Source organism: Drosophila grimshawi, unplaced genomic scaffold (assembly GCF_018153295.1).
Source record: "Drosophila grimshawi isolate 15287-2541.00 unplaced genomic scaffold, ASM1815329v1 contig_1369, whole genome shotgun sequence".
In the NCBI taxonomy this organism is placed as follows: domain Eukaryota; kingdom Metazoa; phylum Arthropoda; class Insecta; order Diptera; family Drosophilidae; genus Drosophila; species Drosophila grimshawi.
In genome coordinates this window covers 2072491-2097766 of record NW_025062891.1, presented here as the reverse complement: position 1 = coordinate 2097766, position 25276 = coordinate 2072491, and the positions used below count along the sequence as shown (strand labels likewise).

Genomic DNA, 25276 nt, shown 5'->3' with positions numbered 1-25276 from the left:
CATCATTTTAGCATTTTCTAAAACTCTCTCTTTAAATAGCGTATATCAAAGTCGAACATAGTCAAGTAGATGCAGTGTCTACGTCCAATCTTATCATAAGTCATGACAAAAAAAAAGTATAAAATGTAGTTTGTTTTATTGATTGGATCAAGTGGGTAATTATCCCTGACCGCTAATAGCGTTGTCTCCGACAGGTTTGCCTTGTGTTGTCTGCTGCTGCTGCTGTTGTTGTTGTTGTTGTTGTTTATTGCGAGCAAATCTTGGACGTTTATTTGTGCGTTTGGCACTGGATGCGGATGCAGGCGATGCTTCATCGTACTGCCAGAAATCGCTGTTCGTATTCGGTTTTTGCAGTCTGAAAATGAAATAAAAGTCATATGACAAGATGAGAGCAGATATTGTTTTTAGTTGTGACGAACCCCTCGATGCTATCGGACAGCTCATCCAGGCTCATGAGTATGTGCAGGGTGGGTATTTGGCGGGTGACAATGATTTCTTCCAGCCCGTCCATTTGTGGCTTCCAGTGCTCCTCGACGCTGCACAGGAATACACTCTTATTATGGTGACGCTTAAGCAATTTAATTGGGACAAAAACTCACCTGGTGTAGCCCATGCGTGTGACTTGATACAGCGGATGACTGCGCTTGAGCACCTCGGCACAGGATATGGTCTTGACCACACCACCGCCGGAACCGCTCCACACCAGACTGCGATATTCGCCTTTGTCCAGCGCCGCCTGAGCAAATTCTATAACATTGCTGACCTTAGTGCCGCCCTTGACCTAGATGGATTGGAATGTAAATACAAAAGTCGATCGGGGCCAGAGTCAAACTCATTTGCTACTTACATGCATCCATAGAAAATCCTTGTGCGTCTTCGGCATGCAATTCTCAAAGGGTAAATCCGTTTTGCTTAGCTCCTGCTCCACATTCTCCGCCTTGCGATAGTGCATCATTTTGCGAACCTATAGGCATTTGATGAAACCATTAACTTTATGCAACTTGATTAGTGTATGAATTTGTGGCTGCCTCGCAGCGATAACCTTGAACCAGAATTTGTAGTAGTTCTATGCTGGATGTACTAGAAGCATGCCTTATAAGGGCCCATCCATCCACTCATAAACTGTCTTGCACAGTTATTGCCATGACAGTCTGTGCAAATTGAATAATTGCCGCATTATGAGACGAGAGCGACCCCTTCGCCCACAGGCCAAAAGGAAAAGCACTGAAAAACCCCACGCAAACCATTCAACTTCTTAACAAAAAATTTCATCCGGCTATGGTGAGAAATAAAAGGCCCTGCTTCCGATAACATCAAATATACATGGGCAACACCCAGACAGAGAAAATAAACCAATCTTCGGATTTAATTTCAAATTTTAAATACCCAAAGTTTTACTATAAGTAAAAGAAATCAATCAACCAAAAAAAAAGAAAGAATTTTATAAAAAACTTATGCTTTTTATATTTAAATTAAGAAAATGTAATTAACTACTTTATTTATTAACGTCGACTAATATCAGTCAACACAGAAAAATACACAAAATATAAATACATTTTTTTCCAACAATATTAAAAATTTAATTCGAATATAAATTTAAAAAAAAAATACAACAAAATGTATAAAATTTCTGGTTGTGTTTAATAGCAAAATTGGTACATTAAAAAATGTTGTATATAGAATTTAGATTCCAAAATACAACAAAATAGCAAATGAAAGCTTTACATTTTATGAGGAGACAAACTACGTTTTTTCTATTTTGAAAGTTCGTTGATTAAAAAAAAAATGTATATTCCATTCGCGAAGTGAAAGCGTATCAACTTTTCCCGTGCAGCCATCAGGAATTGCGCATGAAGAGGACTCCAAGTAAATGTCAATAAAAAAGCATTTCTACAGCAATTAAATGCGCACGGCTGCAGCACAAATTTCCCATTAAATAAAATTCTGCTGGTGTCGGGCTCTAGACAACAAGGATGACAACCGGCAGGAAGACAACGGGAGCAACCAAGATATACACGCACTGATAGAATACACATTCCCCTTCCGTCTTCAGCGCGAAACATCGTAGCATGCCACTTGTTGAAGCTAAACAACATTTGGTTGAGCAGCAGGGGGCAGGGGCAAAGAGCTCTGAATTCGACAGCAGCAACGAAAGTTTATTAATGAACTTTTCACAAAACAGCGGTTGTGGGTGGCTCCTCATGACCCACAAACACACCCACTCACCCACACACGCCCACTCATCCACTCACCCGCACAACCACACAACCACACACATACAGACAATTATCGCATGTCCTATTGAACGATGGAAACGCAGACAATTCCACAATTCAGTGCAGCGGAAATAGAGAAGCAAAAAAATGTGAGAGAACTTGGGTGGTCGTTTTTGGAATGTTACGAGGAATGCCTTCGAAATACCAAATGACAGGCACTGCTCCGGACTGTCTCATTGAGAACGTCATCGTTATCATCAGCGTTAAAGGAACATCATTATCATCTGTGGCATGGCATCGTCGCCATTCTTTTCAAGTACGTTACGTACTACAAAACACAGCGCAACAGGCAATCCATTTATTTTTAAACCTCTACACTTATATAAATGGTTATCTCTCAAATGCAATTCATACAACAACAAAAATGAATTGTGCATAAATTAGTCGTTTGATTAATAAACGAATTACACAATTTAAAACATAATTTCTAACAACAAATTATATCTGCGCTTACTCAATTCATTAAACATTGTAAGCATATTGAAGTAACTTAAATAGTTGTAAGAAAAATAAGTCTGAGTTTCATTTTTTATGCAGATTTCAGTTACTTAAGCAGTTCTTACTCCAATTGTATATAGTTAATCAAATAATTAAAATTGTTGCGTTTGTGTAATCAAGTAATTAAAATTCTTAAATATATTTTAAAACAAAGCCTGCGTTCACTCGATTAGTTCACCTTTGTATGCATATTTGATATAAGTAGAAGAGGAATGGTTTACATCTCGAGGAGTGTGTACCATATTTTATATATTATTTTATTTCCAAGAAAGACTAGAAAATTGCATTGTAGAGCAGCATGATTTTGTTGTAATGTGTGATTCTATTTGGTGCGGAAGTTATTAATAAAACGAGTGTGGCACAAAAGCAAAAGGACATGATGCCAGCCAAGTGTGTTCTTCTTATTTACCAGCAAAATGTATTGTATGGATGTGGGTGTTGAGTCCTTGTGGGGGAGTGCGACTTGTTGGTCTTGTCTGTTGACAATGAATCCACGTACTTTGAATTAACATTACATACATTTGGTTAAATACATTACATCAATTTCAGCAGTTGGATGCGAACAACACTTTAAATTAGATTCAAGATGTGCAGAGCATTTAACATTTCTCTAAATTGAAACTGGCGACTCTCTCTATATAGATATATATATATATATATGTCTTTTAAATGATTCGCAGCAGTGCTGCATATTTTCACGCACACTCGCATACTTCTCCACACACCAACACACACACATATATAAATATATTAGAGGGGGTTCACCATAAGTGTTGTGCTATTGGGGTCATTTCAAAAAATAATGCTAAAGAAATTATAAGATTTCTGGGATCAACTTTGAAAAAAAAAAGATAGTTGTAAAAATTGTCCTTCTCCAAACTTAATTTATCTGCAATTTATTAAAACAAATAATAAAATTAATTTCATTATTTTTAAGAGTTGTCTTCGCTTCAGTTGTTGACTATTTTTATTTGGTTTTTTCACATCGTTTCCACTGTGCACCGCAAATATTTCATTTATTTCCAAACCCCACCCTCAATGGATGCAAACCCCATTCCGCACTCTAGCTGAGTCGACTCTCACTTGCCCCGGCCATCTTTCTCTGTGACTGCGAAAGTATGCATTCATTAGACATGCCAACAGGCAGCTGCGAGCAACCGAGCTTAGTTCTTGGCCAAACCGCGGAGCCAGGATCATTTGAGGTTTGCAAGCCGTGGCCAACGGTTCACAGTCGCGGCCATAACGACTTGGCTAGCAGTAAGTGGCAGTGGCAGCAGCAGTGGCAGTGGCAACAGGCCATTTTTAGTGTTCATCATAAAGCAACAAAGTGGCTGCAAACGACATTTGGTGAAATGGTGCAAAGCATTTTGAATTACCGTTAATTACGTTGCAACCCGGAGTGGTTTAAAAGCCCATTTATTATCATAATAAACAAAAATACAATTCAAGGCTCTGCTATTTATTTATGCCGCAATTTACACAGGCTACGTTGTAAATAAAAATAAACAACAATAAAGTTAATGAACTTGGCGGCTGTTCAGGTTGCAGGTATTTGAGCAGTCTAAACAAACTATAAATAAATCTACTAAATAAACTAAATACAAAATTAAATGTGTGTTCAAAATATATTATGAAATAATTACACAAAAATGTCGAAAGTGCAAAACTGAACAAATTATGTACCGGATGTATACGGTTCTTAAAAAATTTAAATTCAATTCTTGTCAAATAGCTTGTCAAATATGCTTATCTAATAATTTAATATTATTGGAGACAGATACAAAACTTCTCCGAAACTCTACAATTATTGACAAAGACAAACAGTTAAGGAAAAAATTAAAAGAACAAAAATCTATAATAAACCAATATTTGTAAAACAAACAAAAAAACATATATAAGAAGTGACAATCCATCAAAACCACAATTTTATAATAATATATATATAATATATTAGTTGCCCATTGATTTTTATATATTCTCATTTTCATTATATCCTTTAATATATTTTTTTATTTGTCTTTTTAATTTAGTCACTCACTTTTAATTTATTTTATTTCATTTGCAACTTTAATTTCAAGCTTGTAAATTTTAGAAACCGCTCCGAAATAAAATAAAAAATAATTTGCTAATATGCATTTTTTTTGTTTAATTCGTATAGTCGGAAATTAAGAGCATTTACCAAACGACTAATAGAAAAACTACGAAAATAGTTATACGACAATTAAGAAGAAGCAAACAATACAAAAATGGATAGTTCTGAATTTCGAAAACGTGGCATGGAAATGGTCGAATACATTTGCAATTATTTGGAAACTTTGGGCGAACGGCGCGTTACGCCCAGCGTGGAGCCCGGATATCTGAGGCATCTGTTACCCAGTAAGTAGCCACGATTTTTTTTTTTAATATAAATCCTAGCAAAATGTATTTATAAATAAAAACAATTTGTTAATCGGAAACAATTTAAGGGCAATCCATTTGCTATTATTGACCCTTAACCCAGTTGTGACCACTGAACACCTGCTGGGGTACAAAAATTTGACTATATTAAAATAGTTGTATTTCCAAGCAAACACAACATTTTCCCAATTCTTTTGTGCAGTTTCATCAAGCACAATGTGGCTAATATACCCAGATGGAGAAATTTGAGATAACGAATTACGGTATTCAAAATGTTGAATTGTTTTTAGTTCTGCTCTGCACATTTTTCGTAGTTTTAGCAGGACAAATCAAAATAAATCAGATCCCTTGATTTGTATACTAAAAAAATGCAATCTTTTAAATTGTGAAGATTAATAATTTAAAAAGTTGTTGGTCGTTGACAATTACTAAAAAAGGTATGCAATTTTCTTTTTGTTCTTTTCTTCGTATTGTTGTTTCTTATTCTGAGACAAACTCCATGATTTTTTAGTTAAAAAATTATTAATAATAATATTATAAGTTTCTGCTATGTAAAACACGATTAGATTAAACAAAAAATCATAACTTAACCCAATGCTTTGAAAATGAGAAATGGAAAACTCTTTTAACTTTCGCATATTTATAAAGTTGAAATATTTTTAGTTTTATTTGACTAATTATCTTTCATTATCTTTCGATAGCTGAGGCACCACATGAGCCAGAGGATTGGGATCAAATTATGAACGATGTCGAGGATAAAATCATGCCAGGAGTGACGCACTGGCAGCATCCGAGATTCCATGCATATTTCCCGGCGGGAAACTCGTTTCCCTCGATACTGGGCGATATGCTGGGCGACGGCATCGGATGCATTGGCTTCTCGTGGGCGGCCAGTCCCGCCTGCACCGAACTGGAGACCATTGTGCTCGACTGGCTGGGCAAGGCCATTGGGCTGCCGGAACACTTTCTGGCGCTCAGAGAGGGCAGCACTGGCGGCGGCGTTATTCAGGTAAACACTTTCGATCTCATTGTATATGTGTAGAAATTGATAGATGAAAATTGATGGCACAGACATCGGCCTCGGAGTGTGTGCTCGTCACGATGCTGGCGGCGCGTGCACAGGCGCTGAAGCGTCTCAAGGCGCAGCATCCGTTCGTGGAGGAGGGCCATCTGCTGTCCAAGCTGATGGCCTATTGCTCCAAGGAGGCGCACAGCTGTGTGGAGAAGGCGGCGATGATATGTTTTGTGAAGCTGCGCATTCTCGAGCCGGACGAGAACGCGAGCCTGCGCGGACAGACCATTGGCGAGGCCATGGAGGAGGATGAGTTGCAGGGTCTGGTGCCGTTCTTTGTGTCCACCACGCTGGGCACCACTGGCTCCTGTTCCTTCGATAATTTACCCGAAATCGGTAGCCAACTGAAAAAGTTTCCCTGCGTCTGGCTGCACGTGGATGCGGCCTATGCCGGCAACAGTTTCATCTGTCCCGAATTGAAGCCACTGCTCAAGGTAAATGGACAAATATTTGCCACCGCTCACAAATGAGAAATTTCAGTAATTGAAATCGTTTTGAACATTATTACTTATTAAATGATGTTTTAAAATAGATTTCTCGAAAATGAAACTGAGAAAGCAAAATATTTGAAAAAAAAACTGCTGGAAAAAAGATCTATCATTTTTATCGCAGAATTTTATGTGCTGTTTTACTATTAAAAGTTCACAAGAAATTTCATTTATTGTTATAATTTTTTATGTTCGTTGTCGACATAAAATCGCATGGCTTCCAATTTATATTTAAAGAAAAATGTACAATCTTAGCAGCACAATATTGTTTTGAAAAATGTCCGAAAAACCATTTTTGTTCTTTTACACTCAGAAAAAATACGCAATAAATGGTTTGTATATCGTCATAATTTTGGAGGCACGGTTAGTTTACCTTATTGGTCAGAAAGTGTATTTCTAAAATGCCAAAAAATGTCGTTTGTTTCCAAGAATTAGGGTTTTGTCTTCCCAAGCCGATGTTCAATATTTCCAAAATTTAGGATTAATATGTCTAATTTCCAGCGTGTTTGTGAAAGTGTAAACAGAATTTATACAACCGCATTTTTGTTACTTTAAGATTTCACATAGACATACACTTTAAATAGTTTATAATTTCATTTAATTTAATTTTAAAAAAATTAAAACTTTACAAAAAATCAAGCAATTTACTATCGGCTGCTCTTGCAAAATTTCATTACTTATTTCTGCACTTTAGAAAGAAAGTTTTAGAAAAATATACGGATTTTGCCTTTCTAATTTTTATACTAATTTATTTTCATTTTGGGAAGACATTCTAAATTTCAGAACGATGTTCTGCCTAAGATTCCAAATTCTTTTTACAAATATCAAAGCATTTTAATCATAATTCAATATATAGAAGATTAAATATGAAGACAAATCCTGACGGGATTGGAATACATAAAAAAAAGGGGGTCACTAAACAACAAACAATAAATGATTGATAATTTTTTAAGGATTTTCATAATTGAATTTAATTGAAATTTTCGCATTGGCAACCGAAGCGTTCTCAGTTTCAAGCAAGCACTGTAATCAGGCAACACACACAAATACATCCACATATGTATAGCATGCACAATGTACACCCATCCATCTGGCAGTTCAGTATGCTAATAAACTCTAATGTTCGGCACAAACAGGGCATCGAATATGCTGACTCATTCAACACCAATCCCAACAAATGGCTACTGACCAACTTTGACTGCTCGACGCTGTGGGTGCGCGATCGCATCCGTCTGACATCAGCGCTGGTCGTGGATCCGCTGTATCTCAAGCACGGCTACTCGGATGCGGCCATCGACTATCGTCATTGGGGAGTTCCACTCAGCCGTCGCTTTCGATCACTGAAACTGTGGTATGTAGCGCCCAAAAAAAAAACAAAAAACAAACACACAAAATATATATCGAACCCATCTATAAAAACGGACTCTTGAGTCTTCTCAGGCGTGAATGACTTTGTTGACTATTGCCAAATAATTATTATTATTTTTTTTTCCTCTTTTCTTTTTTGGCTTTTCGAGTGTGCCAAACTTGTTGCTTAGCTTTGAGTGCGCTTGTCATGAAGCATGTGCCTTTATTATTTACATGCGACTTAGTTGTAAAAACATCAAATAAATGAAATAAACTCATGTTAAATATGCTTGACAAAGGCACACCTCAACATAGCATAGCACATATAATATATATTATACACAAAACAGTTTTTTATATACGAGTATATATTTATATGTATATTTCCGGCAATATTGAGAGTCTTGCACTTCTAAATATTTTATATGAATCGCAAAATGAAGACCAAACTTATTCAACAAATCTGTTTTAATGGGTAATTTTAATTTCTGATCTGATCTAATGAAGAAATCTATATACCATAATATTTATCAAAATTTTAATTAGTGCTTCTCTTTTTTGCAACAAATGTGTTAAACCATTTATGGAGTTCTTAGATAAATTATTAAAAAAGAGTCTACCAAGTAACCAGTTTAATAAACACGAATCCGGGTTTCTTCAAATTTTTCTGCTCACCTTAATTTTTATTTGATCACTTTTGTTATACAAATCTCATCTTTATGATATATAGTCGGGCCTCGATGAATTTTTGTGCAAATAATAATAGCATAAAAATGCGAATAATTGATGAGTATTTTTTAGGCTAACTGAAATGACATAGTAACCTGATATGTCTGTCTGCAACACAAAATACGAAAATATGCCAATTTTTAACTGACAGTTTCAACTAGTTGAGGAACTAGTTTGCACATAAACAGACAGATGAACAGACACGGCTATATTGACTCGGTTATGATATATATACATATACCCTTTATGGCAAAACTACAATACCCTCTATAAGGGTATATACAAAAATTCAAAGTTATATTTTGTAGAAGTTCTTTGGTTAATGTTTTATATTGGCAGGTTTGTTCTACGCTCTTATGGCATATCTGGACTACAGCATTATATACGACACCATATCAAATTGGCCAAACGCTTCGAGGAGCTGGTGCTCAAAGATAAACGTTTCGAGATCTGTAATCAAGTCAAGGTGAGTTACATTTAATTTCAATTTCGAACTGCGCCCATTACAGCCACTATTAATCATGTGACGGGTTCAAAGCACTTTTTTGGTTTGTATACACAACAACTTTTTATGTCCATTGTTGCTCTGCGGTGATTTTTACAATCCAAATGTGTGGGTGTACCTATGTGTGTGTGTGTGTGTATGTGTGCGTGTGTGTGTGTGGTCTATTGTTGTGCATGTTAAACATTCATCGGCGATTTTTATTTTTTCTCTCTTTTTTTTTTTGGGAAATTGTTTTGGTTGCGACTGACGCAAATAACATTGACTTTGACTTAACTGAAATCAAATTATGAAATATGTCTTGGCTGTTTTTGCCAGAGCTAATAAACTATTTCCCAATATTACTATTTCACGTAAACCAGAGGCAAACGTGCGGAATCGCACGTTAAATGCCAAATTCCGAGAGAGAAACTGCTGCAAAAATCTGGTAATTGAACTAATTTGGCATAATTGGCATACAAATTTGTTCAAATACGGAAAGAAAAAAAGTAACAAGAAATCAGTTTAATCTCTTTGACAGTATTTGACTAGAAAATATCCTGTAAAATGATTTCAAAATTTGAAATATGTTAAATACATTCGATTGCGATTCTTCCAATGTTAAAATATAAATTTAAATGTTATCAATTTTAAACATTCTTCCCACTTTTTTATACTCTGTCCGTCTGTACGTTTTTCTCAGCTTTATTAAGAGTACAGGGTATTTTAGATTTATACATGACGTGTCAGCTGACAGCTGCTTTGGGCCAGTTTCTTAGCCACTAAGTTCAATTGGCCTTTTTCTTCAAAAACCAAAAAATAAATAAAAAAGTCTCCACATCACGTAATAAACCGTCCAAATTACGTATACGCAATGCCTGAAACTGAACTGTTTTTGCTTTGTTTGGCATTTAACAATTGCGATTATACATATTTGTTGGATGTGGCATATATTGTTGTCTATCTGCAGCTGGGACTGGTTTGCTTTCGCCTCAAGGGCAGCGACAAGCTCAACGAGAAACTGCTGAGCACCATCAATGAGTCCGGAAAGCTGCACATGGTCCCGGCCAGCGTCAATGAGCGCTACATCATCCGGTTCTGTGCCGTGGCGCAGAATGCCACTGCCGAGGATATTGACTATGCCTGGGACATTATTGTGGACTTTGCCAACGAGCTGCTGGAGAAGGAGCAGCACGACGAGATCACCGAGATCATAAATCGCAAGAAACAGGACACGTTGGCGCAGAAGCGTTCGTTCTTCGTGCGCATGGTCAGTGATCCAAAGATCTATAATCCGGCTATCAACAAGGCCGGCACACCGAAGCTATCCATGGAGCTGCCCTCGCCGGTGGTGAGCCGCGGCAGTGCACCCATAATACGCACACAAAGCTCTGTGGATCACAACTCGTGGATATCGTGGCCCTTGGCTTTTCTCTTCACAAACAACGACGACAAAGGCAACAATTGCTCGCTGCGGTAAATTCTGAGTTCAATTTCTCAATGTTTTTTTTTAATAGGTAAAAGGGGTATATTGGTTTTGTGCAAGCTTATGTTAAATGTAGAAGGAAGCATCTCCGATCTCAAAACGTATTACACGTTTGCGGAATTTGGAATACACGCAGATCAAGTTTATTTTATTTTATTGATAACTGCACCCGATCGCAAATATCGATATATATCGTTTTCCGATAGCAATAGAAGCGACAATTTTAAAGGCCCTTCCAATTGATGTATAATATTTATTGCTATATTATTGACTAAATGCACAATTTTATCAAGATCGATTAAGGAACATCCAAGCCGTGTTTTCAAATCGAAAAAAGTTATCGATAATGAAAACAATAATTTTTGTTATGGTTTTGAGATGGCAAAACTAAATTCAATACTTTTAACTCACTATTACGGTGGTTATCGGCAATACTCCTCTTCTATTCCAAATCTAAATGCATACAGTAATTTGTGAAAGGGAAAAAATATTCAATTATTTTAATCAAGAAAAAAAAACGTAAAATCGCGGATTTAATTAATTTTTTTTTTTTTGCTCTCAGTAGACCTTATTGTTTTTAGGTTCCAGAATTTAAATATATTTTCTAAAATGTAAAAACAGGGCTAACTATTCAGTGCCTTTGCCGACAATATAAAATTTTTTAAAAATGGAAACAGTAATAAAACTAAGAAATATATTTAACAGTTGGATGCAGGGTATATCAGAGTCAAACTCACTCGACTACAGCATTCTAACTTGTTATTTTTTAATGATTTTTCGCAACAGTTTCCGACATCTGGACACCCATGTGCGGTCATCGTCTTCGCGTCGCAATTCCGGCACTGGTTCCTCCCCATCGCCAGACAGCGAGACGGGCCAAATGAATGTGCAACAACAACAACAACAACAGCAGCAACAATCGCCACGTAAATCGCCCATGGTTCTTCGAAAGGCATCTTCCTCTCGGGATAATCGCGATTGAACGTCTTACAGCTTAATGGCAAAACAAATAATACTATGCAAAACTATTTAATGCGCGCTGCACATGTAACTGTGGCGCATAGTTGACTTCTAGACAAATTTATCAATAGCGATCTCTCCTAAACAAATACTTAAATAAATACATAAATAAAAAAATTTACATTCAGATACAAAAATCGACCTGAAATTTACAAAATCGTCACACTTTCGGCGCCAAGGGCAGCTCACCTTATTATTCAGAAATTATTTGTGTAAAAACCAGGCTAATCCTGTTTAAATTCCCTATAATAAGGGAGATATATGTATAATTTCCAGCTTTATTTTTTTATTTTATATTTTGGATAGCCTATAAGCTTCTATAATTTAATTTAAAAAAAAAACTTAAAATTTTACTTCGATTCAAACTCAAAACTTTAATTTTAAGACTTTGTTTTTCTATATTTTGAAATTATATTTCAAAATAAGAACAACTTTTTATTTTTGGGCAATTTTTGGACAGTGTAGTAATTTGTAACTATTTAGTATATATATCCCAGTCAATCTAAAAGTTTTGTTGCTACTCAACAGATCTATTTATGAATTATATATATAATAAATAGCTTATTATTCACCGTTTAAAGTTGTTTATTTAAATTGATCTACTTCAATTGTTTTCTATACATGCTGCTCAACTTTTCTATAAGATATAAGCAGAAATAAAGTCAGATCGTAGGACGCTTAAATAGTTTAAGCTTCGCTTTTAGAACAAATTCCATTAGAATGAACCCAAATCAATTGAATGAATTTATAAGCAGCACTAAATTTATTCGATTGACTTATGTTAATGGGTAATAAAAGGATAATTTAAGTTGGTGAACTTTGTAGATCTACGACTACTACTACTTTGTGCAACACAAAAATATTCACAAGATATTTATAAATCAGCAAATTACAATTTTAGTTTTTAGCGCGAACAATGAGCAGTTTGATAATTATAGAACAGATGTCAAATACCCAGTAAAATATACACTTTACTAATCTAATGCGATATTTAGATTTTCCTGTACTTTCGCTGAGGCATCGCCGTATTTTGGACACCAGCAGCTGCTCACACACCCTCATAATCCCTGCACTGATTTACTTCTGTGTTGCTTGGCACCTCGTGCCATAAACACAACATAATTATTATGACTACGGAGCGTATACGTAATTCTGATGATGCCATGGATATGACGTCGGAATTAGCAGAAAATGAATCGTAAAACATCCCCTTCTGCCCTGATGAGTCAGGGATTTGTAATTGGCAGCTCAACACAATTTACTGTATACCAATTATGGAATTTGCATAATAAATGGGCATATAGCAATTAACAAACATGCACAGATTGAGATCTTTAAGTGTTGTCGCTCTGTTTGTTTTGTAATATATTCAGTGCTTTCTGCCTCTTGACAAATATATCCACCAGCTTATCCACATAGGCATCTTTGGCAAAGGGCGACGCTTCTTTGAGTTTTTTGTTGGCAACGTCCCAATTTAGATATTGTGGTGCTTCAATATCCGGCAGCACGTTGATTTTGGGCTGCGCTTGATCCTGGCCACTACATGCGAGGCGTATGAATATCGAATTTAACATTGGATTTAAGTAATTTGCCATACATACTCATCGCGCTGTTTGCCCCACTTTCCGATATTCCACTCAGGATCTGTGTTGGTTCTTTATCGATGTTGCCACTCAAGAGTTTCAGCATTGCCAACTTTGGCATGAGAGTAAATTGAGCACTCGCTGCTGCCGTTGCAACTGGCCCGGCGGTGGCAACATTATCCTGCGCCTGCTGCCCAGCCGGACTCGTTTTCTCCACCAGACGCTGCAGCAATTGAGCATTTTCAGCCTGCTTCAAGGCGCTCTGATCTGGCTTGAAGTGCTGTGTCATCTCCATCAGCTGATCCACAGTGGGATAGTCTACGCTTTTCATCTCTCGTTTCTTTACCATCTTCTGGTTTTTTGTGTCTACTGTTCCCCAGATGTGCTCTTTGGATTTGTCGACCTGGTCAGCTGAGTTGGGGCTTAATGCTTCCAGCTGATCGTATCGATCTATGCGATCCATCAGTGCATCCAGATTGGGTTTGATTTTCGATGTATCCACATAGTCGCTGGGCAAATAGCCCAGCTGGCGCAGATACACAATTGGTGACTCCCAATTCTTGATCAAATCACGCACAATATCATTGTAATTGTGTAAGCCAAGTTTATCCATCGAACTTTTATTTACACTAGCCTCAACATACGGTTTCAGCAATGTCCACAGCAAGAGACACCAAAAGTGTGGACTCATTGTGATTTAGTAGAATTTATGCATAAATCAGTCAGGATATTTACATATGTTAATAAGTGTGTTCAAATATTTGCAGAGCTAATGCTGAGTTTTGGGTCAAGGCTACAAAGAGACTTGTTCCAATATAATACAAAGCTAATCCAAAGTTCAGCTATCGATTACGTAGCTCTCTATAAAAGTATTTATTGATTACTATTCAATTGTGGATTTTTGGATTATCGATAATTGGCTATCGATAATTGTCTTTTCTTATACATACCAAGTCAGTACTATTATTGAACTTGATAGTGAAATATTTGCTTTGCTCAAAATAAATTCAACAACAACACAAGAAAGTCAAAAGAGCAAAGAATAGCCCAATAAATTCTAATCTTAACAATAAATCGCTAGCCTCACTTAACTTAAGCGATTCCCTGGAACTCTTTAGTTAATAAATTCACTCACGATTTTCCAAAATTCACGAAATACTTTAACGAAATCAACTTCAAAGCTGGCCCAAAGATTTCAATTAACAAGCAAATTAATTTAAAAGCTACTGGTGCCGATCGAAATTTGCATTAATCACAATGCGGACAGACGGTAAAAAGACCAAATCAGAATGCTCTAGTAAAGAAATCCCGACTAGGAAATACACTTAAATATTCAAACCAACATGGCAAGAAATGCCTAAGTATAAATATATATTATTCTTCCGAGTTTTTTAACCCAACTTGATGATATTTTGTACAGTTAATCAATATTTAGAAAGAGCTATAACAGTAACTTCTGTTTTAGTTTTGTGTCCATAAATGACTTTAAAAAAGTTTGAGCAGAGGATGTTAAAGAATAATATATTATGGTAAAGTGATTATAGTGAAATATTCGAAAATATTATGGATCTTCCAACAGGAGAGGACCATTCCATAATTTCATAGAACTTAACCAAATTAAGAAATTTTGGGTTGACGTTTATTTATTTATTTATTTAACTGAAAACAGTTTAGTTTTGTAAAAAGGTTTTAATGTAGAATGCAATAAACTTCAAATGAAGAAATTAAATTATTAATTTTAAATAAAATAAAAAATAAGTAAATAAAAAAAAGGATATAATCTCAAAACAATATTTGATGTAGGATATGCAGATATTGTTGCTGGCAAAGGCTAAAACAGTGTCTTAACCATTGATAAGAATATATTCAGAATCTGTGCTAATTCCTCTTATGAAGACAGACTTATAATTTTGTTTTCATTATTATGAAATACACAATATCTTACATGATGTTCTCCAGGCCCTTATAGTCTCTGAGGTCGATGTGCTCATGGAGACAGACACACGGATAGCTACTGAACAAGAATTCAAGTTGAGACTATAAAAGCCGTCACACTTTGTGGAATTTGAGGTGAGTTGTCATGTCGATGAAATAATGAAATGCCAAACTTATGATTTGGCAAATTCAAATCAAAAACTTAAGTGGAAGAATAAGAAGTAGTAATTTGATGTCAGACGATTTGACAATAGCGAAACAAAATGCATAGAAGAAGGCAAAAAACCAAAACAAAAAAAATACAATTTTGAAAAGATGACCCACGTTTTGGAAATGTTTCGGTGTTTGTCCGTGCCAACTACATAATACCTTATTATTAATGACCAAGACGCGGCGAAACTTGCTAAAACTGCTGCCCCAGCTCACGTATGTGTGTGTGTGTGGAAGGCGGATGGGTGATTTGGTCGGGCCTCGGGCAATTTGAAGTGTGACCGCGTAAACTGAATACTCGATTTATATTTAGACAAACGACGTCATCCAAACGCTCGCCCGCCTTTTGCGCTTGTGAATGAAAGTTTTGCGCTGTGCGAGCCGACAAAGATCACATTGTCAGTCTAGGCCAGGCCGGGCCGGGCCAGGCCGAACAATTTTTGCAAAGTCATGCTCTATCAATGCCTCGCAGAGACCGCACTTTGCCCGCAGTAGACCACGACGCGTGCGCGAATGAATCAGCGCGCCGCACGCACGCAGCAAATGTTCGTTGGGATTTGGAGGCGGGAGGAGAACTGTGGAGTCAAACTTGGTTAGAGTAGCTTGTATAGATTAGCAAATTAACACATTCGGGCACAAAGATCTCGCATTCATCATTTATTCATAAGCATTCATTAACTAATATATGTACAAGCCAGACTAAATTCCATTTTGCCATAGTTAATATAGATTTCATTTGGTCTTTTTCCGCTGAGTTCGACGGTGTGGCAACTACGTCACTGCTGGTTGCGGCAGCTGCCACTTGTCGATTCCGTGGCAACAGTCAACTATGTAAAACAGCTGACTTGTTAACTGCAAACAGTTTGAGCCAATATACGTATTTGCACAACTATTTGACACATTTGTCCCATGTGCTACGAGTTATTCCCCGTTGCCAAAAAAAAAATCACTGAATAAATAATATTAAATACGCATCAGAAGAGATTAGTGAGAATTGGTTAGACAATTTCTGCATGTTGTATAATGCCTATTGAAGACTCGTTCCCTAAGTAAGTTGGAAATTTGCGCCATTTATAAAAGTTCCCCCAAAGCGACCAAAAAAAAAAGGGCGACGGGCGAAAAAAGAGGTAACGATTGCGCTGCAAGGTATTAAAGATTCCACTCCAAGTAATTAAAAGAGGTAAAAGTGGAGGAGATGGAGCTGAGGGGTGTGCCAACTATCGTGTTGAATCAATTATAAGCAACAATAACAATAACTAGCATGTATAATGATGTTAATTTCAATATTACGCGTATCAAGCAATCATAATAATAAACCGATGGCGAATTAATAATTGATTGCGATTTGAAAATCGTTTGTTAACGAATAAGTATTAAAATATACGAAGGAAAACAAACTATTATTTATTTCTTCACATTCATCGTTTACACTTAAATTATTATTTTAGCATGTGACGAGTTTTATTGTTTTTTTTTTTTAATTTATATATATTTTAATATTTTTTTTTTGTATTTTAGTACTTTAATTCATTTGTATATAATGCTAATTATGATTTATAATTTGTATAAATTCGGCCTGGATTACTCAAAAACAATTTTCCTTACCTGGTTTTTTTCTTTCTCGGGTTTCCCAAAACAATTTTTGTAATCAAATCGAAATATCCAAAAAGTGATTTCCCCAACTACCTTTCTAAACAATTTCAATTTACCCAAATTGAAAGCAATTTAAACACATGAATTAATTAATTCATCATAACTGTCATGTGCTATTAATAACGACATAAATCAGTTTCAAAATTGTAGCATTTGAACCCGATAATTATGGCAAGCACACAATACAAAAAACGTTTCCCGGCAGGTAATATTTTTTTTGTTTTGTTTTTGCTACACTAACCCAAACAGCCCACACAAAAAGCACGAAGAGAACTGAGGGCTTGTGCGACTCAACAAAAATTTTACAGCGAGCGGAGCGGGTTTCCCAGCGATCCCCCAATGACAGAGACAGAAGCCGACACGCCGAAGGCGGCAAACTACAATGCAAGTAACTTGAGCTCCGACAAAGGAAATAAGACAACAATCATGAGACACTACTAACGTCAATACAAAACAACAGTAACAGCAACAACAACAACAGCAATACGCACAGGTGCTTTTACCAGCCGCAAGAGAGAGAGACAGAGAGAGAGAGAGAGATAGAGAGAGGGCAAAGATCGGTCAGGAGAGCAATCGTTGGCGAATGGAGTGTTTCGGTATAAAAACGAATGCAGTAACAAAGTTCGAGACATTCGCGCAAAAGAAGCTGCAACGAGCACAACGTGATAAGACGGATAAAGGTGATAGAAAGAGAAGAAGAGAAGAACAGTGTTGCCTAGCGCATTGGGCATTTTATTACGTTATTAAGTGTCAAAGTATTAAACGAGGTGTTGCCAATTACCAACAAAGTGTTATATTGAATTCTACACATAAATAAGCACCACAAAATAAGAAAGCACAATGAATGTGGAAGAGTTTCGCAAATACGGTAAAGAAGTGATCGATTATATGTGCAATTATAGCACCAATATTGAGGAACGCGATGTGGCGCCAACATTAGATCCCGGATATTTGAAAAAACTATTACCAGGTAATCCATCAATCAGACACAAATTTCTTTATAAACAATAAGTGTTGCTTATACATTTTACAATGTAACTGTAAAATATTTTACTCAATGAAATCTAAAAATGCCACTGAAAAATTCATTCAAAAAATATTTTAAATATTTTGGCAACCCATTTTGCGTACATGCATATTTTGTATATACAAATATTTTTGGCCAGTCTGACTGGCAGCACTCTTGAGATATTACTTGAAATTAGCGCAAGTGATGTATTGTAAACACCAATTAGTTAAATTCTTCTAAACAATTTAGCAAATCGAAATAGAACAACAAATATTTCACTTCGCACACTAAATATTCAGGCAGAAAATAAAATTGAAAATCCGTACAAAATTTGAACAGCAAATAACAAAAAACTCAACTCAACAGGCTCTTCAGAAACTTGTGGATTCGTGTTGACTAATTGTATGCAAACAATGCGAATTGACTTGTACCTCTCCATAAGCCCACATAGTAACCGTGAATTCGAAAAAAAAAACTAAATAAATAAAAAGTGTAGTGTATTCGTATTTTTTTTTTTTTATTTCTTTGGCGTGGGCACAATTTGGGGCATCAAGTTTTTGAGCTAAAAGATTTTTGGTTTTCAAGCGAATTGTACGCAGTTTGTTAAGTTAAATATTTACGATTGATGAACACCACAATCTCTATAGTTCAACTAAACAAATCAATTAATTATGCGAACAAACACACACACACACACTAAACACACACGCACACCTCAGCTAGAAGTACACAAAGTATGGATTGTGTGCGCTGATCTTCTCCGCATACAGCCAAAAATAACAAATAGTATATAAATATTGATGTGTGCTGATTTAGCATCTATTTTATAGGTGCTAAAATACATAGACATTCAATGTGTACACTGTACAGACATCTCTCAAGTTTCTGCACTTTTCAAAATGACAATTATAAATATTTATTCCCAAGAACATTATTTGAATCTTCAAAGTCCTTCAGAATTGTATACCAAAAAATCGTTAAACTTTAAATGATTTATTTTTGGATTGCTTTAAAAAATATATATTATAGTTTCGTTAGTATTCACAATCAATATTTAACAACCAAAACAGCAAATATTTTGTACGCAAATGAAAATTATTAATTATCATAAAAATACAAAAAATAAATTAAATATAAACAAATCTATAAAAAAAAACAGGATTCATTTTACAAAATATAAATAACATATATTTTTAATAGCAATTAAGAATCATAAACATGAAAAAAAATGATTATCGAAATAATATAATTATTTGAATTAACATTTGCTTGAACTTAAATAATACCAATAAATACCAATGTTTAGCAGCATTTATTATTATTATAAGCAAATAAGAATCACATAATGGGGGGATTACTGTACTTCACTGTATTGTGTACACGATGTAAGGCACACGGATCTCAATTAAATATTTCTATATTTATTTTACAGCTGACGCGCCCCAATCGCCGGAATCGTTTAAAGATGTGCTCGAGGATTTTGAGCAAAAGATTATGCCGGGCGTTGTGCACTGGAATCATCCGAAATTCTTTGCGTACTTTCCATCGGGCAACTCATTTCCATCCGTCCTGGGCGATATGCTGAGCAGTGCCATTGGCTCCATTGGCTTCAGCTGGGCCAGTTGCCCGGCTGCCGCCGAGCTCGAGACGATTGTGATGAACTGGTATGCAAAGGCACTGGGTCTGCCCAAGGCGTTCGTATCCGATGCACCCGGCAGCACTGGCGGCGGTGCCCTGCAGGGCTCCGCCTCCGAGTGTGTCCTGGTCTCCCTGATAACGGCCCGTGCCCGTGCCATCAGCGAGCTGAAGGGTCAGACCACTGTCCACGACAGCGTCTTTCTGCCCAATCTGATTGCGTATGCGAGTCGCGAGGCGCACTCCAGCGTGGAGAAGGCAACCAAAATGGCGCTGGTGAAGCTGCGCATCATCGATGCCGATGAACGTGGTCGGATGCGTGTGGATCTGCTGGAGCAGGCCATACAAAACGATACGAATGCGGGACTGACACCATTCTTTGTGGTGGCCACGGTGGGCACCACCGGTGGCTGTGCCTTCGATGATATATCCGAGATTGGCAAAGTGTGTCGCCAGGTGTCCAGCATATGGCTGCACGTGGATGGCGCCTACGCCGGCAACTCATTCATTCTGCCCGAGATGCGGGTGTTCTCCGCGGGCCTGGAGTACGCCGACTCCTTCAATACAAATCCCAACAAACTGCTGCTGACGAACTTTGATGCCTCGGCTCTGTGGGTGCGCGACGTGATGACCCTGAAGAGTGCGCTCAATGTGAATCCTTTGTATCTGAGGCACGAGCACATGAATGGCGTCGACTACAGACACTATGGCATTCCGCTGAGTCGTCGCTTTCGTGCTCTGAAATTGTGGTTTGTCTTTCGCACATACGGCGTGAAGGGACTGCAGGAGTACATACGCAATCACATGGTCTTGGCCAAGAAATTTGAGATGCTTGTGCGCAAGGACGAACGCTTCGAGGTCCGCAACGACGTCCACTTGGGCCTCGTCTGCTTCCGCATGCGGTAAGTTCAACCACTAGCTTCACTAGATCAATACTAAATTTAATTTTTTTAAATAAGAATCTAAAGTTACGTCGAAAAGACAATTATCTGATACTTGAGCGTTTGGAAAAAAGATTTTATTTATTTAAAAATATCAAAGAAGCAGGCAGGAGTACTTCTATTCGAACGAAGAATTTTGCACAGATACCCTTTTTTAGATTTGCCGTTAAAAATAGTCTTAACTAATTCAATCAAATATTTAAAATTAATTAAGAACTTCAAAATTGGATTCCTTGTTTTGCCTTCTTAGAAAATGTGTTAAATTAAAAGTAACAAGTCACAAAGCTAATGAGCAGTCAAGCTACCCTACTCTCCATATTTGAAAACTAATTGGTAGCACACGTATAGAAAGTCTTGCGGCACACACACTATTAGCTCTGTTAGATCTGCTAGAAATATTGCTACTATTTTCGCACACATTTATGTAAGCCTTTAGCCCCTAATAAAAAAGTGTTGCTGCTCACTCGCACCACTACGCAGACAATACATGTATGTACGTATTGGTGCTCGCACACATGAGCATACACATAAAAGTAACGGGTTCACTTTCTAACAGAGAACATTCGCTGCGCGACTCACTACTAATCCTGAAAAATGTTCGGCTGCTTGCGATCGGGTTCTCGCTCTCAGCACACGAAGCGCAGCGGCTGAAAGAGACAATTTCACCTCAGCTCTCAGTTCAGTTTTTAGTCCATTGCTCGCTTCTATGTATTCTTCTAATGTAAGTTAACATTTGGCGCACGCAGAAAAATAATTTTTGTTTGTTTTGTTTGCTTTACTTTTTAGAACGGGCGATGAACCGAATCATCTGTTGTTGGCACAAATCAATCACTCGGGCAAAATGCACATGACGCCGGCCAAGTTCAATGGTCGCTATGTGATACGTTTCTGTGTGACGTATGAGCATGCCACGGAGAAGGATATTTTGGATGCGTGGAGTCAGATCAAGGGATTCGCCGAGGAAATCTTAAGGGATGCACAATTGGAAATCAGCTCGGCACCGACGACACCGGAAACGGAACGCACCAGCTCCGAGCCTGTCGTTTCCGGCAAGCCACCGATCAAGAAGAAGCTGACGCGAACCAAATCGTTGCGTTTCTCCTTCACCCGCAGCATTTCACGGGAACAGTTCCAGAGTCAGAGCGAGCATCTTATGGATGGCTGTACGCCCATTTTGGTTGTGGATCCCAAAACAATACAGCTGAATTTTCAGCAGGCAACAGAAAGCAATCAAAGCAACAATAACAACCACAATAATAGTAATACAACAAAACTGAAGGATATTTCCGATGTGGACACGGATGAGGCGAGCAACTGATCAGATCGTGCATAAGGGAATAATGCAAATCTGTAGATAGTATTAGCTGTGTTTATATTTCGTTTTGTATTGCTTGGTATTACAAACGAGCTGAAATGAGGCCTGTGTATCCACAAAATCACTCGATTTGAAATTGCTCAATTGAATTTAAGTACATATTTATATAGTTTGTAAGTTGCACTGCTGAATTTCATATCATTTATTGCTGGGTTCCTATTGCAACCAGTTTAAAGTTAAGTTAAAATCTCTCATGTACCACAAAAACCCCACTTATTTATAAACATAAACATTTACTTAGCATTTGATATGCGCATTTTTTAAAAATACATATCTACCTGAAAGTATTTTTTTGTATTTTTTGGTTTTACTTTAATATTTCTCTTAAATACTTAAGAGTAACAGAGACAGCAATAAGATGCTTGAGATGTGATGACATTTAAATAACAAACAATAACAACTCAAATTAAACAGTTTAAAGTGCACTTGAAGTCTGCTGAATTCAGCAAGCAAAGACGGATATCATCCAAGTTTCATAAAGATAGATCGTGACGACTTATTATATACCCTATGAGATCGAATACTTCTCTTTCCTAATATCCTCTGCAATGGAACTATAATAATAATAACTACAGTTATGGACTTACCTTCTATTTTGCATACGCAAATACCAGTTCCACTTATTATATAGGTCTGCGAATATTTTACAGTTTGCAAAATACACAATTACACAATTAAATGTAAATTGAGCACTTTGAGGAATATCAACACAATTTCAATAAGGTAAACATTAGCCACATGTTGAAAACGATTGCCGGCCTTTGCATTATATCGATTGTTTGGGCAGGACTGTAATTTGCTGGCCATTTGAAATATATCGATAGTTTAGGCACGACAATGGTTCAGTTAATCGATACATCGCTGGAAAACGTAAACAAACTGCAACCGGCGCCTTTTATTGTTAAACGTTTGCATTTCGTATATTATTTATTAAATATGCCGAATTGGAATCAAATTCAATCGCAATTGCGCAGCTCAAACAATCCCGTTGTCTTCTTCGACATAGCCGTGGGCACAACCGTAAGTTGACACAAATAAACACAAATATCTCTGTTCTAAAAGTCTCTTTTCTTTGGCCAGGAAATTGGACGCATGATTTTTGAGTTATTTGCTGACACTGTGCCACGAACGGCGGAAAACTTTCGACAATTCTGCACGGGAGAATATAGACCGGATGGCGTGCCAATTGGCTACAAGGGTGCCAGTTTTCATCGAGTCATCAAGGATTTCATGATACAAGGCGGCGACTTTGTGCAGGGCGATGGCACCGGCGTCACCAGCATTTATGGCAACACATTCTCCGACGAGAACTTTACGCTCAAGCACGACTCACCCGGCCTGCTGGCCATGGCCAACAGTGGGCGGGACACGAACGGCTGCCAGTTCTTCATCACGTGTGCGAGGTGTAACTTTCTAGATGGGAAACATGTTGTCTTTGGTCGCGTTCTGGATGGACTTCTAATCATGCGCAAAATTGAGAACGTGCCAACGGGACCGAATAATAAACCCAAACTGCCCGTTACAATATCACAATGTGGCCAAATGTAGCATAATTTTGTTGTATAATAAATTTACAATGCGATTGCAACGATCAATTATCGCTATAGCTTAGATGTCCTTATTGTAGTAGGGATACGCCTCGGCCATTGCCTGCTCCTTGCGCAGCGTCTGACAATCCTCAACCATGAAGCTGCAGAAATGGAGAATTGATATTTAAATTACTGATTAGTGACTATTGATTGTTATAGTTGAATTGCTACCCACTCGTAGTAAAGGGAAACCAAAGGCACCGTTGCCAAATGCCACAGCGAGTGTGCGTCGAGCACCCAGAGGATGGGCGGAAAATCCAACAGTTCCAGTCCCATGGCCAGTGCGAATAGAACATAAAAGCGTAGAATCCGCCTATAATACGGACGACGATATCGCACCTGATGGCACCAGACAAACCAGCCGACGGCTGATAGGACGCCCGTGCCAATGTTCACTTTCATATTGAAGGAGTAATTGAATTTGCCCACGCTCAAGTAAGCAAAATAGTTGATATAATAGGAGACAAAGGCCAGTGTGATGACCCCACGCAGAAATAGAGAGTATCGATGCAGCATCCTCATCACCATGCAGTACAGCGTGCACAGCACAATGGAGTAGGCAAAGGCGTAGTCCATCAGCTCCGTCAATGGGAAATCTCTCGTATGGAATATCGCTGACCAAATCCAACCATTCATGCACACCTAAAAAATATCGGAACAGTTTAAGAGAACGTTTCTCTGAGTCGTCTTGAGCACTTACCAAGCTAAAAATGTGCGCCAACTTGTAGCAGGGACTATCTGGACGGACTGTCCAACGAAATTTGCGCAACATACGCAAGTGCATGACAAAATTTAAAATGGAGAATATTACGGAGGCTGGCTCCTGCATGCCGAACAGACGCAGAAATGGCCATTTGCCATAGAATTGTGGAATTGGCCAGCCGCGTTCGAGAAATGCAAAAACTGTGCGCCACATGCAGCCATAGGAGCACTCATCGGCACAGCTCCAACCAAAGATGCGATCGAATATCGTTTGGCCATAGAAACTTATCGCCTGCTCCTGTATCTCCAAGCCATCTGCAATTGTTCACACTTGGATTAATTGTATAATATTTAATCTTGTTTAATTTTACTACTTGCCAGCTGAGCAATTTGTGCGTTCGCAATTTTGGCGACAATTGTGAAAAAATTGTGTGCGATCGCCATTTGATGCTGTTGCCAGCAGCGATTTGCTTAGCAGCAGCAGCACACATATTGCACTAATTTCTGCATTAAGTCTAGTCATTGTTAATGATTTTTAAAATTTTTCAGTCGAACATTTTGTAAACAAATCACGCCGCTATTGATTTATCTCTGATTAGGGCTGCCATGTTAGAAATGCAAATGCATATTGTTCGTGCTACCCGATTTCACTGAACAGCAACGACAACTGTTGAATTTATTCATTAATACACATATTTTCCATCGAATGCTTTTCAAGAATTTCAATTTGCGTGTTTTCCAATTAATTTCAATTGTTTTGTTTACAAAACGCAGCACAACGCGTTTGACAGTCTGGCAACGCTTATCAGCTGTCGCACTTTCACCTGCCCACAAAAAGTGTTTATACTCG

The 25276-nt window shown here is 37.5% G+C and overlaps 6 protein-coding genes across 8 annotated transcripts; 3 read left to right on the top strand and 3 right to left on the bottom strand.

Moving 5' to 3' along the window:
• Positions 1-119: 119 nt before the first annotated feature.
• Positions 120-22905, bottom strand: LOC6560600 (ribonuclease P protein subunit p25-like protein). Of its 2 annotated transcripts, none has more exons than XM_001987091.3 (5): positions 22723-22905; positions 848-964; positions 600-781; positions 420-536; positions 120-355 (listed from the first exon to the last, which is right to left on the bottom strand). In XM_001987091.3, the coding sequence occupies exons 2-5, from the start codon at positions 953-955 to the stop codon at positions 160-162; spliced, it is 603 nt and encodes a 200-aa protein (XP_001987127.1). In that variant the 5' UTR covers positions 956-964; positions 22723-22905; the 3' UTR covers positions 120-159. The 2 variants fall into 2 exon arrangements, with proteins under 2 accessions (XP_001987127.1, XP_032591382.1); XM_032735491.2 differs by lacking the exon at positions 22723-22905 and adding an exon at positions 17128-17445.
• Positions 4939-12084, top strand: LOC6560599 (tyrosine decarboxylase). Its single transcript, XM_001987090.2, has 7 exons — positions 4939-5150; positions 5873-6180; positions 6243-6677; positions 7868-8082; positions 9147-9273; positions 10259-10764; positions 11561-12084. Exons 1-7 carry the CDS (start codon positions 5021-5023, stop codon positions 11754-11756), a joined length of 1917 nt encoding a protein of 638 aa, XP_001987126.1. The 5' UTR covers positions 4939-5020; the 3' UTR covers positions 11757-12084.
• Positions 12620-14106, bottom strand: LOC6559627. 2 transcript variants are annotated; one of them, XM_001987089.2, is made up of 2 exons: positions 13392-14106; positions 12620-13333 (listed from the first exon to the last, which is right to left on the bottom strand). In XM_001987089.2, exons 1-2 carry the CDS (start codon positions 14066-14068, stop codon positions 13129-13131), a joined length of 882 nt encoding a protein of 293 aa, XP_001987125.1. In that variant the 5' UTR covers positions 14069-14106; the 3' UTR covers positions 12620-13128. The 2 variants fall into 2 exon arrangements, with proteins under 2 accessions (XP_001987125.1, XP_032591381.1); XM_032735490.2 differs by having other exon boundaries at positions 13207-13333; positions 13396-14106.
• LOC6559626 (aromatic-L-amino-acid decarboxylase) lies at positions 17806-22421 on the top strand. The gene is made up of 3 exons (XM_001987088.2): positions 17806-18145; positions 19617-20721; positions 21547-22421. Exons 1-3 carry the CDS (start codon positions 18016-18018, stop codon positions 22076-22078), a joined length of 1767 nt encoding a protein of 588 aa, XP_001987124.1. The 5' UTR covers positions 17806-18015; the 3' UTR covers positions 22079-22421.
• A 132-nt stretch (positions 22906-23037) lies between the features above and the next one.
• On the top strand, positions 23038-23730 carry LOC6559625 (peptidyl-prolyl cis-trans isomerase H). The gene is made up of 2 exons (XM_001987087.2): positions 23038-23155; positions 23216-23730. The coding sequence occupies exons 1-2, from the start codon at positions 23072-23074 to the stop codon at positions 23681-23683; spliced, it is 552 nt and encodes a 183-aa protein (XP_001987123.1). The 5' UTR covers positions 23038-23071; the 3' UTR covers positions 23684-23730.
• LOC6559624 (post-GPI attachment to proteins factor 3) lies at positions 23679-25225 on the bottom strand. Its single transcript, XM_001987086.3, has 4 exons — positions 24805-25225; positions 24425-24741; positions 23900-24366; positions 23679-23825 (listed from the first exon to the last, which is right to left on the bottom strand). Exons 1-4 carry the CDS (start codon positions 24947-24949, stop codon positions 23744-23746), a joined length of 1011 nt encoding a protein of 336 aa, XP_001987122.1. The 5' UTR covers positions 24950-25225; the 3' UTR covers positions 23679-23743.
• Between the last annotated feature and the right edge of the window lie 51 nt (positions 25226-25276).

What these genes read in the sequence shown, in the direction of transcription:
- LOC6560600 (XM_001987091.3), bottom strand. Translation starts at nt 955, where the DNA reads ATGATGCACTATCGCAAGGCGGAGAATGTGGAGCAGGAGCTAAGCAAA. An exon ending in ACACGCATGGGCTACACCAG is followed by an intron (nt 537 to 599) that starts GTGAGTTTTTGT and finishes ATTCCTGTGCAG; the next exon opens with CGTCGAGGAGCACTGGAAGC. An exon ending in CTGTCCGATAGCATCGAGGG is followed by an intron (nt 356 to 419) that starts GTTCGTCACAAC and finishes TTTCATTTTCAG; the next exon opens with ACTGCAAAAACCGAATACGA.
- LOC6560599 (XM_001987090.2), top strand. Translation starts at nt 5,021, where the DNA reads ATGGATAGTTCTGAATTTCGAAAACGTGGCATGGAAATGGTCGAATAC. An exon ending in AATTGAAGCCACTGCTCAAG is followed by an intron (nt 6,678 to 7,867) that starts GTAAATGGACAA and finishes CGGCACAAACAG; the next exon opens with GGCATCGAATATGCTGACTC. An exon ending in AGATCTGTAATCAAGTCAAG is followed by an intron (nt 9,274 to 10,258) that starts GTGAGTTACATT and finishes GTCTATCTGCAG; the next exon opens with CTGGGACTGGTTTGCTTTCG.
- LOC6559624 (XM_001987086.3), bottom strand. Translation starts at nt 24,949, where the DNA reads ATGACTAGACTTAATGCAGAAATTAGTGCAATATGTGTGCTGCTGCTG. An exon ending in ACGCACAAATTGCTCAGCTG is followed by an intron (nt 24,742 to 24,804) that starts GCAAGTAGTAAA and finishes GAACAATTGCAG; the next exon opens with ATGGCTTGGAGATACAGGAG. An exon ending in TTGGTTTCCCTTTACTACGA is followed by an intron (nt 23,826 to 23,899) that starts GTGGGTAGCAAT and finishes CCATTTCTGCAG; the next exon opens with CTTCATGGTTGAGGATTGTC.
- LOC6559627 (XM_001987089.2), bottom strand. Translation starts at nt 14,068, where the DNA reads ATGAGTCCACACTTTTGGTGTCTCTTGCTGTGGACATTGCTGAAACCG. An exon ending in GCAAACAGCGCGATGAGTAT is followed by an intron (nt 13,334 to 13,391) that starts GTATGGCAAATT and finishes CCTCGCATGTAG; the next exon opens with TGGCCAGGATCAAGCGCAGC.
- LOC6559625 (XM_001987087.2), top strand. Translation starts at nt 23,072, where the DNA reads ATGCCGAATTGGAATCAAATTCAATCGCAATTGCGCAGCTCAAACAAT. An exon ending in ACATAGCCGTGGGCACAACC is followed by an intron (nt 23,156 to 23,215) that starts GTAAGTTGACAC and finishes TTCTTTGGCCAG; the next exon opens with GAAATTGGACGCATGATTTT.
- LOC6559626 (XM_001987088.2), top strand. Translation starts at nt 18,016, where the DNA reads ATGAATGTGGAAGAGTTTCGCAAATACGGTAAAGAAGTGATCGATTAT. An exon ending in TTTGAAAAAACTATTACCAG is followed by an intron (nt 18,146 to 19,616) that starts GTAATCCATCAA and finishes TTTATTTTACAG; the next exon opens with CTGACGCGCCCCAATCGCCG. An exon ending in CTCGTCTGCTTCCGCATGCG is followed by an intron (nt 20,722 to 21,546) that starts GTAAGTTCAACC and finishes TTTACTTTTTAG; the next exon opens with AACGGGCGATGAACCGAATC.